Source organism: Melospiza georgiana, chromosome 23 (assembly GCF_028018845.1).
Source record: "Melospiza georgiana isolate bMelGeo1 chromosome 23, bMelGeo1.pri, whole genome shotgun sequence".
Taxonomy (NCBI): domain Eukaryota; kingdom Metazoa; phylum Chordata; class Aves; order Passeriformes; family Passerellidae; genus Melospiza; species Melospiza georgiana.
This window is the reverse complement of record NC_080452.1, coordinates 7,603,710-7,621,180: the sequence shown is the minus strand read 5'-3', so window position 1 is coordinate 7,621,180 and position 17,471 is coordinate 7,603,710. Positions and strand designations below refer to the sequence as shown.

Sequence of the window (17,471 nt, the reverse complement as noted above, 5' to 3'; positions counted from 1 at the left end):
CTGGGGACACTCTGGGGACAGGCACAGACCGTGTCCCCCCGTGCCACCAGCTCCGGGGGTTTTCTGGGAGCAGCGTGGGATGGATGGCCCTGGAAAGGAGGTGACAATGGCACAGCATCACCTCCACCTGTCCTGAGCTGCCAGGGGGGTTGGGGTGGGATTTGCTGGGAAGGGATTTATTGGGATGGGATTTATTGGGATTTTCTGTTCCATCAGGAACAGGACAAGGAGACTGGAGTGTCCCTGAGTCACCACCCCACAGATTCTTTGGGATTTTCTGTTGGGAAAATTTTCCTGGGAAAATGGTGCTGGAGCAGCCCTGGTGCCCCCCAGTTTTTTACAGCTTGTTTATCGGTTCTGCTGACTTATGGGGTGTTGTTTTAAAGATTAATTGTTTAAAGGTAAAAAAAATTAATTGGTTAAAGGATTTATTGGGATGGGATTTGCTGGGATGGGATTTGCTGCTCCATTGGGAACGGGACAAGGGGAGCGGAGTGTCCCTGAGTCACCACCCCACAGATTCTTTGGGATTTTCTGTTGGGATTCCTGGAAAAATGGTGCTGGAGCAGCCTCAGTGCCCCCCAGTTTTTTACAGCTTGTTTGTGTGTTCTGTTGACTTATGGGGTTTTGTTGTAAAGATTAATTATTTAAAGATAAAAAACAGGTTTTTATCTTTTTTTTTTTTTTTTTTTATACCATGACACCAACCCAAGGGGATTTTCTGCCAGTGGCAAAGCTGCTCCGTGCTCCTCAATCAGCTTTAATGAAGCAATAAACAAAGCTGCCGGAATGTTCCCAGGGAACAACAATTCCCAAAGTTTAACTGTTCCTCCTGCAGCCATAAATCGGGATAAACTGGGATAAAAATCCAACTGCTGCTGGGAGCATCCTGCTGGTCCTAACGAGCGGATTAAATCAAATCCCTCACTGTTTAATTTTGTTGAATTCCAAGCCCAGGTTCCCTTTGCTTCCCATTTCCTGCTCTGGGAGCTGAGGGTGTTTTCCTGGAGCAGGGATGTAAGGAAGGGATTTTTCCCATTGTTTTCCCAAAAAATCTCATTTTAAGAAATGGGAATAAATGAATTCCAGTCCGTCCTCAGAGTGGTTTGTGCACCCAGTGGATCCCAGGGGACATGGGGACATTCCAGGTGCTGTTTGTAGGGATTTTGGGAATTCTGACAAGGAGATGACTTTGAGGCAGATTTCCTGCAGGGGGATCCGTGTCCTGGCCCGTGCCGGAGTGGGATCTCCTGGGAATTTCTGCAGGAAGAGGAGCTGTTCCTGTGGGTTGTTGTTTCAGATCCTGGAGGGAGAAAAAACCAGAATTCCATGGAATTCTGAGAAGCAGAGCAGGGCTCAGCTTGTCCTGCTGGTGAGGGACCAACCCCAATCTTTCCCTCTCCGTGCCTCCCTTTGGGATGTAGGGATGAGCCTGATGGATTTTTCCTGCTTTTTGGGCTGGTCTCAGAGCCTTTATACACCAGAAAAAAGCCAGAAAAATGCTGATTTTTGGGAAAAGCTTCTCCCCTGCTTTTCCCCTGTCTCCAGCACCCCGAGTTCAGAATGTCCCCGCTCCCTGTGGCAGCTCCAGCCTCTGTGTGACAGGAGAATTCCCCGCTCCCGGCGGGAGCAGCGGGGACAATGCGGGGCTGTGTTCTCCAGGAGCCACCTACACGCGCAGGAATTGTTCCCGTGGATTGTTCCCAGGGATTGTTCCCTCTGCCCACATCTGCTCCGGACAAAGGGGCCCTGGAGGAGCCTGGAGGAGCCTGGAGGAGCCTGGCATTTTCCAGGGGATGAATTCCCTGTGTGGTTTTCCCTGTTCCCAGCCAGCTCGGCTCCATGCAATCCTAAGGATCATCCTGTATCATCCAGCAGGGGCATTCCTGCAGGACTCTGTTCACGCCACAGATTCTGTGTTGCTTTTACAGCTCAGAAATTGTCTGGGATTTCGTTTCTTCCTGATATTCCTTTATTTTTGTAGTGGGGCTGAGAGGGATTTGTAGGGAGAAGCTGCCCTTGGATCTCTGGAAGTGCCCAATGCCAGATTGGAGCAATCTGGGATAGGAGAAGGTCTCCCTGTGCTTGGGATGAGCTTTAAATTCCCTTCCTAACCCCAACAATTCCAGGATTCCGTATTTCCCATCAGAGCTTGGGCTCAGCCCTTTTCAATTCCCGTATTTACAAATATCCCCCAGGAATCTGTTCCTCCTTCCCTCTCAGCTATTCTGCACCCCCAAATCCAAAGAAAACAAGAAATTCCTCACTTTTCAGCCCCAAACTCTTCCTGTTTAGACCCTTTTAAACCCTCTCTGCTTCCCTCCCCTAAAATATCCCTATTTGAAATGGATTTAGAGCTTTTTGTTGCCTTTTTGGGGTCTGCATTTGTTCCCAGAGGGATTAAAGGTGTCTGGGTGAAAAATCCTGGGAGCTTGGATGGGATCTTGTCACTGTTGGGTAAGAAACGACACAGACTCACCACAAGGATGGTTTGGACAGCATAACACAACTTTTCTTCAGATTCCCCATTTTTTTATACATTCTTCCCATACAGATAGACCCGATTTCTCAATTAATCAATGCATTTCACCTGATTGGCTCATTAAAAAAGCACCTTTCTTCTAAACAATTTTTGAGGAAAACAGGAAAACAGAGACTAGGAAAACAACACCTGCAGGTTGTTTATAATAAAAATAAGCTATCATTATTTATTTTCAACTCCCTGAAGTCTCAAAAGCTGATTCTGGGAAAACTTATCTGGTTTTCTCACTCTCTGGCCAGGCTGTCACATCCACAGCATCTGGTAGCAGCGAGGGGAACATCTGGATCCTGGCTGGGAATGGGATTGTTTGGAGACCAGCTGGGAAAAATCCCAATCCTAGAATTCTGCTGGATCAATGTCAGGATTTTTGGGACAAAGCTCCAGACCCCGGAGCTCATCCCGATACCCTGAGGGGTTGGATATTCCTCAGTGATTTTTACGCATAAAATACAATTATTGTTAATTTTTTCAACAGCAAATCCCCATTTTATTCAATCCCATGGGCTCCATTTGGATCCTGCTGCTCCCAAGAATTTTCCCTTTGTCTCTGGGCGCTCACTCCAGGACAGGAGCCCAAACAACCCCATAAATCCTTCCAGCAGGACAATCCTGGGCTCAGGAGAGCTGTTCCCACGTGTTCCCCAAATCCTGGCCACCGTTTCTGGCCCCATTCCCACCATCTTTTGGGCGGAAACGCAGCGTTCCCAAAGTTTCCAAAGGGAAAACACCAGGATTGGCTCAGTGATGTGACTCTGGGGTTGTTTTTTTCCAGCTGAGGATCCCTCTGCACGTGCCACCACCCCAGGGGACACCCCAAAGTCACTCCAAGGGACATCCCAAGGTCCTGAGGCCACACAGGGAAGCTCCAAGATGATCCCGAGGAGAGCCCAGGTCACCTGCGCCGGAATTGCCTTCGCCCTCTGCCTCCAGCACCTCGTCAGCGCCATCGAGGTCCCCCTGGACCGTAAGTTTGGGATTTATCCTCTCCCAAAAATTCCTCGCTGGGATGGGGAGGAGGTGGGATGAAGGTGGGAACATCCCAGGTGGATTTTCTCCTCCACAGCTGAGTTTTCTCCTCCACATTTGGATTTTTCTCCTCTGCATTTGAGTTTTCTTCTCCAAATTTGGAATTCCTCCTTGTCAATTGAATTTTCTCCTCCATATTTGGATTTTCTCCTCCAAATTTGGGTTTTCTTCTCCAAATTTGGATTTTCTTCTCCACAGTTGGGTTTTCTCCTTGACAATTGAATTTTCTCCTCCACATTTGGGTTTTCTTCTCCAAATTTGGATTTTCTGCTCCACATTTGGTTTTTCTCCTTGACAATTGAATTTTCTCCTCCACATTTTGGTTTTCTTCTCCAAATTTGGGTTTTCTTCTCCAAATTTGGGTTTTCTCCTCCACATTTGGGTTTTCTTCTCCACAATTAGGTTTTCTCCTCCATGATTAGGTTTTCTCCTCCACATTCGGAAGAAAAAGGATTTTTTGTATGGGGTTTCCAAGGCCTGCAAAAACTGGATTTACTTTCTGGCTCTGCTGGGAACGGGGTTGGAACAGGTTGAATTAACCTCCTGTCTTTTTTCCCTCTATGCTTTCCCTTTGGGAATAACAGCAAATATCCAGAGTGAATGTAAGTGTTCCCTTCCCCAGAACTGCATGAGGGGTCCCTGAGCAGTGGCTGCTGGTGGCACAAGGGGGACATGGCCCCTTCTGAGCCACTTTTCCTGCATGTCCAGGTTGAGAAAGTCATGGAAAGGCTGGAGCAGCTTGGGAAGAGCTCCCAGCTCTCTGTGCTGTCCCCGGAGCAGGGACTGGGCTGTGTTTGCCGTGGAAAAGTTGTTCCTGCAGGGTTTGGGTTTGGAGGAGGGCAGGAACCCCCTCCTGGCTCCTGTTCCAGGCTCTGCCTCACATCCTGATGAGTTGGGAGCATCTCTGGATACTTGGATCTTCACAGCCTTGGATCTTCTCCCCAGGAGATGGGATCTGCAGTTCAGAGATCAGGGCCGGGTCCTGTGCCATCCATGGGGTTCCTGTGTCCCATTTTCCATCCCTGCCCTCCTAAATTCCAGCTCTGAGCTCCTTCGGGCTCATCCTGGGGGGTTGGAATCTCTTCCTTGCACCAGGAATTTCTCAGGATCCCTGACCCAGCCCCTTCTGAGCTGCAGATCCAGGATGAATTGCCACTGGGTTCATCCTGTGGGAACAGGAGGCTGGAACTGGGACATTCCCTTAGGAGACCAAGATACAGAGAGGGAATTGAGGATTTTTGGTAGCTAAAGGACACTGTGATGCTCCGAGAGGTGATGAATTCAGGGAATTCTCAGGAATTTCCTCAGGATTCAACCTCCAAATCACACACCCGGCTGGGGGAAGGAGATGAGATCCCAGCAGGAGCTGCTGTGGGATGGCACTGAGGGATCTGCCCCGGTTCCTCACGGATTTCCCTTTCCTCGCAGTGCCGCAGCCCCCCACGATCACCAAGCAATCCATCAAGGATTACATCGTGGATCCCAGGGATAACATCTTCATCGAATGCGAAGCCAAAGGCAACCCCGTTCCCATGTGAGTGCATTCCCAGCGCTCATCCCACTGTCCCTTGTCACTCCAGAACCTCTCCCACCCTCCCTGCCCAGCCCATCCCGCTGTCCCTCACCACTCCAGAGCCGCTCTCACCCTCCCTCCAAATCCATTCCACTGCTGCCCCACCACAGGTAGGGACCTCCCTGGGGACACGGTTCCAAACCCAGCTTTTCCTTGCCGTTCCAGCTTCTCCTGGACGCGGAATGGGAAGTTCTTCAATGTGGCCAAGGATCCCAAGGTGTCCATGAGGAGGAGATCGGGGACTTTGGTCATTGATTTCCACAGTGGGGGCCGGCCCGATGACTACGAGGGCGAGTACCAGTGCTTCGCCAGGAACGACTACGGCACGGCCCTTTCCAGCAAAATCCACCTCCAGGTTTCCAGTGAGTGATTCCAGGGAAGCAGAGCAGGGCCATGGGAGGTTTGGGGGGAATGTCCAGCACTCAAATGGCTCCAGGTGTGTCCAGATGTGTCCAGGAGACAGGGAAGAAATGGGGTTGTGGTTGGGAATGGCTCAGGGTGGAAGGGATGGATTTGAGGGTGTGGAATTGAGGATATGGATTTAAGGGTATGGATTTCAGGGATGGATTTGGGGGCATGGAATTGAGGATATGAATTTAGGGGTATGGATTTCAGGGATGGATTTCAGGGGTATGGATTTGAGGGGATGGAATTGAGGATATGAATTCAAGGGTGCAGATTCCAGGGATGGATTTGAGGGTATGGATTTGGGGGGTTTGGATTCAGGGGTATGGATTTCAGGGATGGATTTGAGGGTGTGGAACTGAAGATACGAATTTAAGGATATGGATTCCACGGATGGATTTGATGGATGAATTTAAAGGGATGGATTTCAGGGGATGGATTTGAATATAGGCTTGAGGACATGGGTTTGAGGGGATGGAATTGAGGATATGAATTCAAGGGTATGGATTCCAGGGATGTATTTGAGGGTATGGATTTGGGGGCTTTGGATTTACGGGTATGGATTTGAGGGATGGATTTGGGGGTTTGGATTTACGGGTATGGATTTGAGGGATGGATTTGGGGGCACAGATTTCAGGGGATGAATTCCAGGGAGTTTTGCACACGCCCAGAAGAATTTTGCTCTGAAACCAGGCCGGATCCAGCGGGAATCACTCCTGAGGAATCCTTTCCTCCTTTCCTCACTTTCCTTTTCTTCCCGCGGCAGAATCTCCGCTGTGGCCCAAGGAAAAGGTGGATGTGATTGAGGTGGACGAGGGGGCCCCGCTGAGCCTGCAGTGCAATCCCCCACCCGGCCTCCCCGAGCCTGTCATCTTCTGGATGAGCAGCTGTGAGTTGGGAGCACCTTTTCCACCTGGAATTCTGGGAATGGTGGCTCCATTACCTGTGGGATTTAAAATAACCATGGGTGGGCTTGTTGCTGGTAGTTTGGGGTTGGTTCTGTCAGTCTGGGGTTATTCTTGTTAGTTTAGGGCTGGTCCTGGTAGTTTAGAGTTGTTCCTGCTAGTTTAGGGTAATTTCTATTAGTTTAGGGCATTTTCTGCTACTTTAGCACTGGTCCTGATAGGACCAGGGTAATTTCTGCTTGATTGGGGTTGTTTCTGCTAGTTCAGGATTATGGCTGATAGCTCAGGGTCATTGCTGGTAGTTTAGGGTAATTACTGCTAATTAAGGGCACTTTCTGCTAGTTTGGGGTTTTTACTGGTGGTTTAGGGTTTTTTTGTGCTAACTTACGACACTTTCTGCTAGGTTAGGGTCCTGGCTGCTAGCTTAGGGTCATTGCTGGTAGTTCAGGGTAATTGCTGCTAATTAAAGGCACTTTCTGCTAATTTAGGGTTGTTATTATAATTTAGAGTTTTTCTCTGCTAACTTAGGACACTTTCTGCTAATTTAGGGTCGTTATTTTAATTTAGGGTCGTTACTGTAATTTAGGGGGTTTTTTCTGCTAACTTTCTTGCAGTTTAGGGTCATAACCACTAATTTAGGGCACTTCCTGTTAATTTAGGGCAGCTTCTGTTAGTTTAGAGCCCTTCCTCCTGCTTCGGGCTCGCCAGCCCTACTCTCCACCTCACGTGCCCCATTCCTTCGCCATTCCCGTTCTCCGTAAATCCCGCCTGGCCCTGAATTCCCTCCGCTTTCCCGCAGCCATGGAGCCGATCCCGCAGGACAAGCGCGTGTCCCAAGGCCACAACGGGGACCTTTACTTCTCCAATGTGCTGGCGCAGGACGCGCTGACCGACTACAGCTGCAACGCCCGCTTCCACTTCACCCACACCATCCAGCAGAAGAACCCCTACACCCTCAAGGTCAAAACCAGTAAGTGGCTCACTGGGGGACCAGTTTGGGCTCCATCCCAAAGGGTTTTCCGGCCGGGAATCCAGTAAGGGAAGAGCGGCTCCTGCGGTTTGGTTTGGGTGGGGTGAGGATGGGTTTGGGTGGTTTTGGGGTGGATGGGGAGGGAGGGGTTGTAGCTTCCTTGTTTTAGAGGTGGTTTGGTGTAGGAATTTTAGAGGTGGTTTGGTGTAGGAATTGCCAATTTTGTGTGTTTGGGGTAAAACTGGGAGTGTTTTGCAGATGTGGCGTTCCCAATGTCTCCAGGGAAATGCAGGAATTGCCAATACCGTGTGTTTGGGGTAAAACAGGGAGTGTTTTACCCCAAACTGTCTCCAGGAAAATGCAGGAATTGCCAATTCTGTGCATTTTGGGTAAAACTGGGAGTGTTTTGACAGAGATGTGGCATTCCCACTGTCTCCAGGGAAGTGTAAAATATCCAGAGGTAGCTTGGAGCAGGACTCACCAAATCCTGATGTTGAGATAAAACCGGGAGTGTTTCAGCACAGCTGGGGCACTCCCACCACCTCCAGGAAAATGCAGGGATCACCAATTCCATGTGTTTGGGGTAAACTGGAGAGTGTTTCGCTACATTCCCGCCATCTCCAGGGAAATGGGATCTTTGGTGCAGGAATCGCCAGTTCTGTGTGTTTGGGATAAAACAGGGAGTGTTTCAGCCAATATGGAGCGTTCCCATCATCTTCAGAGAAATGCAGGGATCACCAGTTCTGTGTGTTTGGGATAAATTGCAGAGTTTTGACGCATCTGGAGCATTCCTATGTCTCCAGAGAAATGTAAAATATCCAGAGGTGATTTAGGGCAGGGATTGCCAATTCCGCGTGTTTGGGATAAACTGGAGAATGTTTCTGTATCATCAGGGAAATTCATCTCCAGGGAAGTGCAAAATGTCCAGAGGTAGCTTGGAGCAGGAATCTCCAATTCCACATCTTTGGGGTAAAAACTGGGAGTGTTGCCACATTCCCACCAGGTTCAGGGAAATGTAAAATGTCCAGGGACATTTTGGGAAGGTGGAGTTGGCCGTGGCTTGCTCCAGGGGATTGGAGGTGGAAAAACGAGTGTGGAATGTGGCTGTGGATATTCTGGGCCTCTTTTGCTCCGGGAAGTGCCTCCAGGAGGGTGGGAGCCTCTGGAATCTGGTGGGAACCTCTGAATCTGGTAGGAGTCTCTGGAATCCATTGTGACACTCGGGATGGGCGTCCCCAGGTGTCCCCACCGAGCGCCGATGAGGGGACACCAGGAGCTTTCTCCAGAGCCTTTACGTTGGTTCCACGCTATTCCAGGGCATATTTTCCTCCAGGAATGAGAGTTCCTGAAGGAAAAGGAATTCCTGGTTCACTGGGGTGACTCTGGAAGAGGGAATGGGGGCAGTTTGAGGGACACAACGACCTTGAGCTGTCACAGGGTCTCAAGGTGACAAAATCCTCCATGAACATTGACCATCAGTGGGCAGGAGCTCCCACCCATTCCCAGCATTCCCAGGAAAATCCAACTGGGAGGTGCTGGCGGGTTTTTGGGAAGCACTGAGCGCTCCTGAGTGCTGGTGGGAGGAATTTATTTTGATTTCCCGGCAGCTTGGATGAACAGGAATGTGATGAGAGGGACCTGGGAGTGACCAGTTTTCCACCTTGGTGTAGCAGCTCCTCGTCGGTGCAAAGCTGGAGTAGGGAATCAGGGATTTAAATTTTTCCAACAGGTTCTTTCCCAGAATGTGGGCAGCTCATTCATTCCAGATATAATTTGTAAATTTTGGATATTATTTGTGAATTCCAAATATTTTTCTGTTTGAAGAGCTGGGCAAAGAAAATCCTGGCTTTTATTTTTGGGAAAAATCCCAGCAAACAAAGACCTGTGGGGTTTGGAGCCTCCAAGGGCTCCATCCTGGTGATTTATCCAGCTCTGGAAGTGACCTGGATGAAATCCTGGTGAATTTTCATGGATTTGAGTTCCCCTCAGGTGCCCCCATATCCCTTCACTCCCAGACCTTGGAAAATCAAATCCTTTTCTTCCGGTTTTCCTTGGGATAAAACTGTTGTAGGATCAGAGGCAAATTCTACCCCAGGAATCTCCTAGATTCCTTTAAAAATTTTTAACTGAGGCTTTAATTTCCAATTCAAAAAAATTTTTATCCATAAGGCGTTGGAAGGGGACAAGGTTGGATTTGTCCCAAGCTCTTGGATCATCTCAGCCTTAATCCTTGAGTTTGGGTCCTTCAAAGGGATTTTACAGCAAGTTGTGCTCTAAAAAAAAAAAAAATTATTATTATTATTATTATTATTATTATTATTATTATTATTATTATTATTATTATTATTATTATTATTATGTTACAGCAGCTTGTGCTTTTAAAACCTAATAATAATAATTAAAATAACAATTATTATTATTAATATTTTTATTATTTCATCTCCTCCTTGCCTTCCTACATCATTGTCCAGCTGTGTCCATCCCATGGGAAAAAGCAGCTGGAATATGGAATTTTTGTAGTCAAAAAACAGACAAAAAAACCCCATTTTCCCCTCCAAATTGCTCTGATTTTTGGGGTTTCCCAAAGATTCCAAAGAGTAAAACATTCCAAGGAAATATTTGCTCTACAATTCCCACACTTTTCGTTCTTCCCACCCCTTGGAGAGGGAAATCAGCCCCATTTTCCTGCTGCTCCTCCTGTGTTTGTCCTGGAAGGTGCCGCGCTCCGAGTGCTTTTGGATCCCTGCTCCGGCCTCTCCCATGCTTGCTGATTTCTGGGTCCTTGCTGATTTCTGGGATTTCTGGTGTTCCTTGCCCTGTCCTGTCCTTGCTGATTTTTGGGAATTCTTGTGTTCTCCACCCTCTCCCACTCTCGCTGATTTCTGGGAATTCTCGTGTTCCCTGCCCTGTCCTGTCCTTGTCGGTTTTCGGGAATTCCCCATGTCTCCATCCTGCCTGTTTTTTGGGAATTCTCCATGTCCCCCACCCTGGGGGTTTTTTGGGATGTCACCATGTCCCCTACCCTGTCCCATCTTGCTGTTTTTTGGGATGTCCCTATGTCCCTAATCCTGGCTGTTTTTTGGGAATTCCCCATGTGTCCATGCTGGCTGCTTTTTTGGGATGTCCCCCCATCCTGGCTGTTTTTTGGGCATTTCCATGTCCCCGTCCTTGTGCTTTTTGGGATGTCCCCATGTCCCCTGTCCTGGCCATTTTTTGGGAATTCCCCATGTCGCCATCCTGGCTGTTTCTTGGGATGTCCCACTGTTCCCCACCCTGTCCCATCCTTGCTGGTTTTTTTTGAGAATTCCCCATGTATCCATCCTGGCTGTTTTTTCAAATGTCACCATGTCCCCCATCCTGGCTGTTTTTAGGGAATTTCCTGTGTCCCTCACTCTGGCTGTTTTTTGGGATGTCCCCATGTCTGCCATTCTGGCTGTTTTTTGGGATGTCCCCATCCTGGCTGTTTTTTAGGAATTCCCATGTCCCCTTCCTTGCTGGTTTTTGAGATGTCCCTGTGTCTCTCTATCCTGGCTGTTTTTTGGGATGTCCCCGTGTCCCTCATCCTGGCTGTTTTTTGGGATGTCCCTCACCCTGGCTGTTTTTTGGGATGTCCCCGTGTCCCCCATCCTGGCTGTTTTTTAGGCATTTCCATGTCCCCTGTCCTTGCTGGTTTTTCTGAATTCCTCATGTCCCCCCTCCTGGCTGTTTTTTGGGATGTCCCTGTGTCCCCCATCCTGGCTGTTTTTTGGGATGTCCCTCACCCTGGCTGTTTTTTGGGATGTCCCCGTGTCCCCCATCCTGGCTTTTTTTTAGGCATTTCCATGTCCCCTGTCCTTGCTGGTTTTTCTGAATTCCTCATGTCCCCCCTCCTGGCTGTTTTTTGGGATGTCCCTGTGTCCCTCATCCTGGCTATTTTTTGGGATGTCCCTGTGTCCCCCATCCTGGCTATTTTTTGGGATGTCCCCGTGTCCCTCATCCTGGCTATTTTTGGGGAATTCCTGTGTCCCTCACCCTGGCTGTTTTTTGGGATGTCCCCATGTCCCCCACCCTGGCTGTTTTTTGGGAATTCTCGTGTCCCCTTCCCGCGCTGTCCCCGCCTCCCCGGCGCTGCTCACGGTGTTTTGTTCAATTGCAGAGAAGTCCCATAACGAAACGTCTTTAGGAAATTCCCCCGCCATGTACCGCGGTGAGTCCACGCTGGCTTTGGGAGTCCCGGCTTAACCCAGTCCCGCCTAACCCCACTGACCCCATTCCCTGCCCGTGTCCTTCTGCTGTTGCCATGTCCCCATCGTGGCCTCAGCTTTGCCAAAATTTATCGGCATAAATCCATCCAAGCGACCACAAAACACCACAAATTTCCCCATTTCTGCTGAGCAGGGTTTAAGTGAGTTAAGCCCAGCTTGGGAGGTTTGGGTTTTGTAGGGTCTGCCCCATGTGGCTGAGCTGAGTTTGATCGGCTCAGGATTTAAATGTCAGATCCTCATCCCTCTTTTCTGCGTCTCCAGAAGAACATTTCCAGCAGAAATATTCCTGGGATTTCCAGCTGAACTCAGGCAGGGATTAAAAGAGGGAAGAAAAAGAGGAATATTTGGGTTTTCCTGAAATCTGGGTGATTCCTGTGCAGAGAGGTTGGACATGAGCTGCATGCTTCCACAGCTTCCTGCCCTTTGTTGGGACAGGAAATTCCCTCTGGATTGTGTGCCTGGTGGGAGAATCCTATCCCAAAATCCTAAATTTGGGCAGGGAATTCCCTCCAGATTCTGTGCCTGGTGGGAGAATCCTATCCCAAAATCCTAAATTTGGGCAGGGAATTCCCTCCAGATTCTGCATCTGTTGGGAGAATCCCATCCCAAAATCTTAAATTTGGGCAGGGAATTCCCTCTGAGTTCTGTGCATGTTGGGAGAAGCTCATCCCAAAAACCTAAATATGGTTAGGGAATTCCCTCCGGATTCTATGCCTGGTGGGAGAATCCCATCCCAAATTCCTAAATCTGGGCAGGGAATTCCCTCTGGATTCTGCCCCTTTTGGGAGAAGCTCATCCCAAAATCCTAAATGGTGCTTCAGGCACGAAAACCCCAGGATGGCTGCCCTGGGAATGGGTTGGAATTGTCAGGGATGTGTTGGGATGACAAGGGCAGCCGTGAGGGATTTCAGGGAGTGGGAGATGGGGCACGTTTGGAAATCCTGGGAATGTCACCACCTCTCCAAAGCCCCCACAGATTCCAACTGCTCCCAGATCCCAGACAGGATTCACTTCCTGCCCTTCCCGCTGCTTTTGGGGCCAGGATTGTGTGGGGTCAGCTCTGGGAATGTCCCTTGCTGTCCCCACCGCGTCCTGGAGCGAAATCCCTATGGAGCTGGAGCTTCCTCAGGGCCTGGCACAGCCCAGGGCACAATTCCCATCCCACGGGGACTTCTGGGGACAAAGAGGGCGTTGACAGCTGGGAGAGCTGGAGAAGAGCGGGATGTGCCAGGCCAGGGCACGGAAAAGGGAATTGGGATCCTGGCATCGGGAGCAGGACGGTTTGGAGGGAGCTGAGGAGCCGGGAAAGGCTCAGCAGCAGAATTGGCCTGGGAGGAAATGCTGGAATGGGCTGAAATATTTGGAAAAATGGCTGGGAAAAGGGATTGGCAGCAAAATCAGCTCTGGTGGGAGCAGCATCAACCACCTGGAAGGGAGATAGGACAAGGACAAAGAGAATTCCAGTGAAGAGCTTTCCTGGGCTTCCGGATTTCCCACTGGATATCTTTGTTAGGGAAAAGGGGTCTTGAGAGTGGCTCCATCAGGAAAATGGGATTTTATCCACACAATCCCATTCTGTCCCTCATTTCATGGCTGCACAGGTGAAACTTCCTGCTCTTTGTGTTGTAACATTCCCTGGAAAACTTCCTGGCCCCAGAGGATTCAGATCCCCCTCTCCCACCCCTGTGCAGACCTGGACTCCAACACAGGCCTTAATTAATCAATAATTAATGAGCTGGGGGTAATAATTCTTCCCCTCAGTCATTTTCCTGTGGCTGCCCCAGTGCTCCTCCTGGAATGACCTGGCTGGGAATTCTGGAGCTTTGGGATGTGAATCCCAAGGATTTGGGGTGCTGGGGGGATCTGGGGCTCTTGGCTGTTCTTCCTTGGGGTGCAGATCCCCGTGATCGTGGCTCAGCTCCAGAGGAAGTTGGAAAAGGGGTCTGGAAGGTTGGGAATCCCATTCCCAGGATGTTCCTGAGCTTGGGAATGTGGGGTCTGCTGGTGGGGATGTGAGCACGAGAGATTTGTGGGACACTTGTCCCAAATTCCTCTGCAGGGCCAGGATAACCACAGGAAGTGTCACCCACCCCTTGTCCCCAGGACTTGGAGTGACGATTCCCAGAATTCTGTGGACAATTATCAGGGAAAAACAATCCAAAAGGATAAATGGAGCATTTCATTTCCCAGCAGAATTTCCCACTTTTTTACCCTTTTCAATGGAATTAAAACCTTGTTTTGTTCCTTTTCCTTTCTTTTTTTTTTTTGGCAAACCTGAGGCTGTTTGAGCCTGTGCTGGGGCTGAGCAGCTGGGATGTGTTGGGATGAGCACATCCTTGGAAAACAGAGCTGATGGAGGAATTTTAGAGGGGAAAGGGGCAGCTCTGGGATGGGAATCAGGTGTTTCTGGGAAGATCCCAATTCACAGCAAAGTTTGGGAGCAGAGTCAATTTTTAAGCTGAAATAAACAGCTCCAAAATAAACAAAAAACAGGATTTTTTTTTCCAGCTTGGATCCCTCCAGAGGGATGAGGGAAACCTTGACATTTCCAGCTGGAACTTCCACATGCTCAGAACCTTGGGTTCTGAGGGAATTTCTGACTGCTCCCTGTTAGAAACAGCACAATATTTATTATTTATTAATTGTTATTTTTTATTTATTAATAGTGCTGTGCTGAGGCAAAAATCAGGGTTTTTTCCATGCTGTCCTTAGGTTCATTAAAGCCAGGAGGGCACTAATTAATCCCCCTGATTTTTAATTGCCGTCATTAATACAGGCTTGTAAAATCCAGCTTGCTCCGCTTAGCGCTTCCAGTTATCCCACAGGATCCAGAGTGGGAATAAATCCTGATCAAAGCCAATCTTGGCTGATAAAATAATTAATTCCCATTTTCTGATTTGGCGGGAGAAGCTCCCGGTTGTGGTGGAGGTTTGGGAGCTCTGCCCTGGGATGGGTCGAGCTGGTTTCACCAGGAATGGGACTAAACCAGGAGCAGGGATGCAGACAGATCTGGAGAAGTTGGATTTTTGGGGTTAATATGGGATTTTCCTGCCCTGGTAATCCATTAATCCATAATTGACTAACCGGGAGCGCACGCGGAGCCCGTGGGAGTGGCGGGATGTGGACATGGAGCCAATTCCAAACATTCCATGGATGAATCCTGGGGTTGGGTTTTCCTTCCCTAAGGTGGGAATTTCAGGAAGAGCCCTCACCCTCACTCCCCTCCTCCTTCCCCTGACACAGCTCTGGAAGTTTCCCAAAATTCCCAAAATCCTCCCTCTCACTGAGCCAAGGAAATTTTGGTCTGTCCCCATGGATCACTCCAGGATTTTTTGTGTCCCTGTTCTGATCCCATCCCATCCCTTTCCTAATCCCATAATTTCCATCCCTGCTACTGCTGCTTTCCCGCCCATCTCATCCTGTTTTGTCCTCACTGATCCAGATCTAGGTCAATCATTCCACTCCTTAATGGATTTTTTTCCATGAATAATTAATTTTTTCCCCCTGCACAGAAGCCTTCACTGTGTGTGGATCCATAGGGAATTGTCTCGTGTCTTCCCTTTGTGTTTTTTCCCATTAAACTTCCCTGTCCAGCCCTAAATGGGTCATTTTGGTGGCTGAGCTGTCCCTTTCCAAGGGGAACCGTCCTTCCAGGCCTCCAGGAAAGCTGGAAAACCTCCTTGATGCTGCTGGAGCCTTGGGAATGCTCTGCATCCTGGAGAATTCCGTGGAAAAGCAGCTCTGGGTCTGAATAAACCCTTTCCGTGCCCGTTTTTCCTCCTGTCCTTCGTTATATGTTACATCCATCAATATTCCCCAATTCCATCTGATTCCAGCCCATTTTCCAGAGGCAGGGAAGGGCAGGAAAAGCAGGAACTGATGGAATGGGGACCATCCCCAGCGCTCAGTCCCCTCTGCTGCTCCTTCTCTCCCCTGCCTCCCAAACTTCCTCTCTCTCCCCTTCTTTTTCCCAATACCAAATTCCCTTGGAGCTCTCCTTCCCTTTCCAGGCACATTCCTGGGTGAGTTCAGGCCGGGGAGGTGACGCCTTCCATGAATTCCCGGAGACTTTTAAAAGACCTGTGTTCTGTTTCCTTTCTTCTTTTTTTTTTTTGTTTTATTTTTGGTTTCGTTTCGTTTTTCCTTCTCTCCCACTGATTCCAGCCCGAGGGATCTCAGAAACCACTCCCAGCTTCATGTATCCCTACGGAACTTCCAGCAGCCAGATGGTGCTCCGAGGGGTGGATCTCCTGCTGGAATGCATCGCCTCCGGAGTGTATGTACCATGGAGAGGGCGATTCCCAGCAATTCCCAGCAGGATCAGCACAAGGAATCACCCCTGGATTGGGAAAAAGGAATCATTCCCTCCTTTTAGCTGCTAACAATGCTCCCATAACCTGCTCGATGAGCAAACGGGAATGCTGAGGTTTCCAGGTGTCTTCAGATCCTTGTCCAGGGATAATTCCTCACTGGTTTGCCCGAAAATTTGGGAATTTCCTGTGAGTTCCTCACCACACTGTGGGGGAGGACATTCGTGTCCCCCAGAGTTGTCCTGGGCTCATGGTCCTGCCCACACCATCACACTATGGTCAGGGACGGGCTTTGAGGTTCTTTCCACCCCAAACCATTCCAGAATTCCACGATCCTGCATTCCCAGGAGGATCAGGAGGAGAACACCTTTCCTGACCTGCTGGAAATGCTCAGGGCCGTGGTTTAGGGGTGATGGTGGGAAGGAGGGTGATGGAAAGGGTGATGGGAATAAGGGTGGCCCACCAGTTAGATCAGACCTTCCCCCTGGCTTTTGGTGGTTCCCAGGATGGGAATTTCACTGTTATTTAGGAATCACAACTCTTTACTTGGGAGTCATTCCCTGGCCTTTGGAAAAGCTCTGATCTGCTCCCCCTCTCCTCAGACCAGCACCGGACATCATGTGGTACAAGAAAGGCGGGGAGCTCCCGGTGGGTAAAACCAAGCTGGAGAACTTCAACAAGGCCCTGCGCATCTCCAACGTGTCCGAGGAGGACTCCGGGGAATATTTCTGCCTGGCCTCCAACAAGATGGGCAGCATCCGCCACACCATCTCCGTGAGAGTGAAGGGTACGTCACCTTTACCTTCCCTCTTCGGGTCCCGGCCGCCTGGAGCCAGGAGGGGACGTTCATGGAATGCTGGGAGGGACAGCGAGGCCTTTCCCTGGGAATGGGTCCATGTTCTTCAGGCAATCATGGAATGGGTTGGGTTGGAAGGACGTCAGAGATCGCCCAGTTCCGGGACACTTTCCATGGTCCCATGCTTCTCCAAGCGCCATCCAACCTGGCCTTGGGCACTTCCAGGGATGGAGCAGCCACAGCTTCTATGGGAATTCCATCCCAGCCCATCCTCACCCTGATTCCATCCCAATAACCCATCTAAATCTTCCCTTTTTTGAATTAAATCTTGTCCAAATGGCCCCAGAAGCAGGAGGGGATGGGAACCCTGTGACAGGAGTGATGGTGGGTTTGTGTGGCAGGGGAGAAGAAAGGGGTCTCTCCTCCTTCACCGAATCCTGGGAAACCCACTCAGTTTTTCCATCACCTTCCTCCCCCAGGGAGTGTTGGAGGGGGGAATTCGGGGTGGTGCCGCTGTCCCTGTGTCACCGGGGCGGGACTGTTTTCCAGCTGCTCCCTACTGGCTGGATGAGCCGGAGAACCTGATCCTGGCCCCCGGTGAGGATGGCAGGCTCGTGTGCCGGGCCAACGGCAACCCCAAACCGTCCATCCAGTGGCTGGTGAACGGAGAGCCCATCGAATGTGAGTGCGGGAGAGACTG

The 17,471-nt window shown here is 49.7% G+C and overlaps 1 protein-coding gene across 11 annotated transcripts in view; it reads left to right on the top strand.

Moving 5' to 3' along the window:
• Positions 1-3,327: 3,327 nt before the first annotated feature.
• The window catches only part of NFASC (neurofascin), a 57,411-nt gene continuing 43,267 nt past the window's right edge, over positions 3,328-17,471 (top strand). For 4 of the 11 annotated variants that reach the window (XM_058039944.1, XM_058039943.1, XM_058039940.1 and 1 more), the window contains exons 1-10: positions 3,328-3,506; positions 4,153-4,170; positions 4,997-5,102; positions 5,307-5,503; positions 6,313-6,435; positions 7,251-7,421; positions 11,557-11,607; positions 15,830-15,941; positions 16,578-16,762; positions 17,321-17,452. In XM_058039944.1, coding sequence (XP_057895927.1) covers positions 3,413-3,506; positions 4,153-4,170; positions 4,997-5,102; positions 5,307-5,503; positions 6,313-6,435; positions 7,251-7,421; positions 11,557-11,607; positions 15,830-15,941; positions 16,578-16,762; positions 17,321-17,452 — 1,189 coding nt within the window. In that variant the 5' untranslated portion in view covers positions 3,328-3,412. The remainder of the gene's footprint in view (positions 3,507-4,152; positions 4,171-4,996; positions 5,103-5,306; positions 5,504-6,312; positions 6,436-7,250; positions 7,422-11,556; positions 11,608-15,829; positions 15,942-16,577; positions 16,763-17,320; positions 17,453-17,471) is intronic. The other 7 variants (XM_058039948.1, XM_058039947.1, XM_058039945.1 and 4 more) reach the window with 3 other exon arrangements.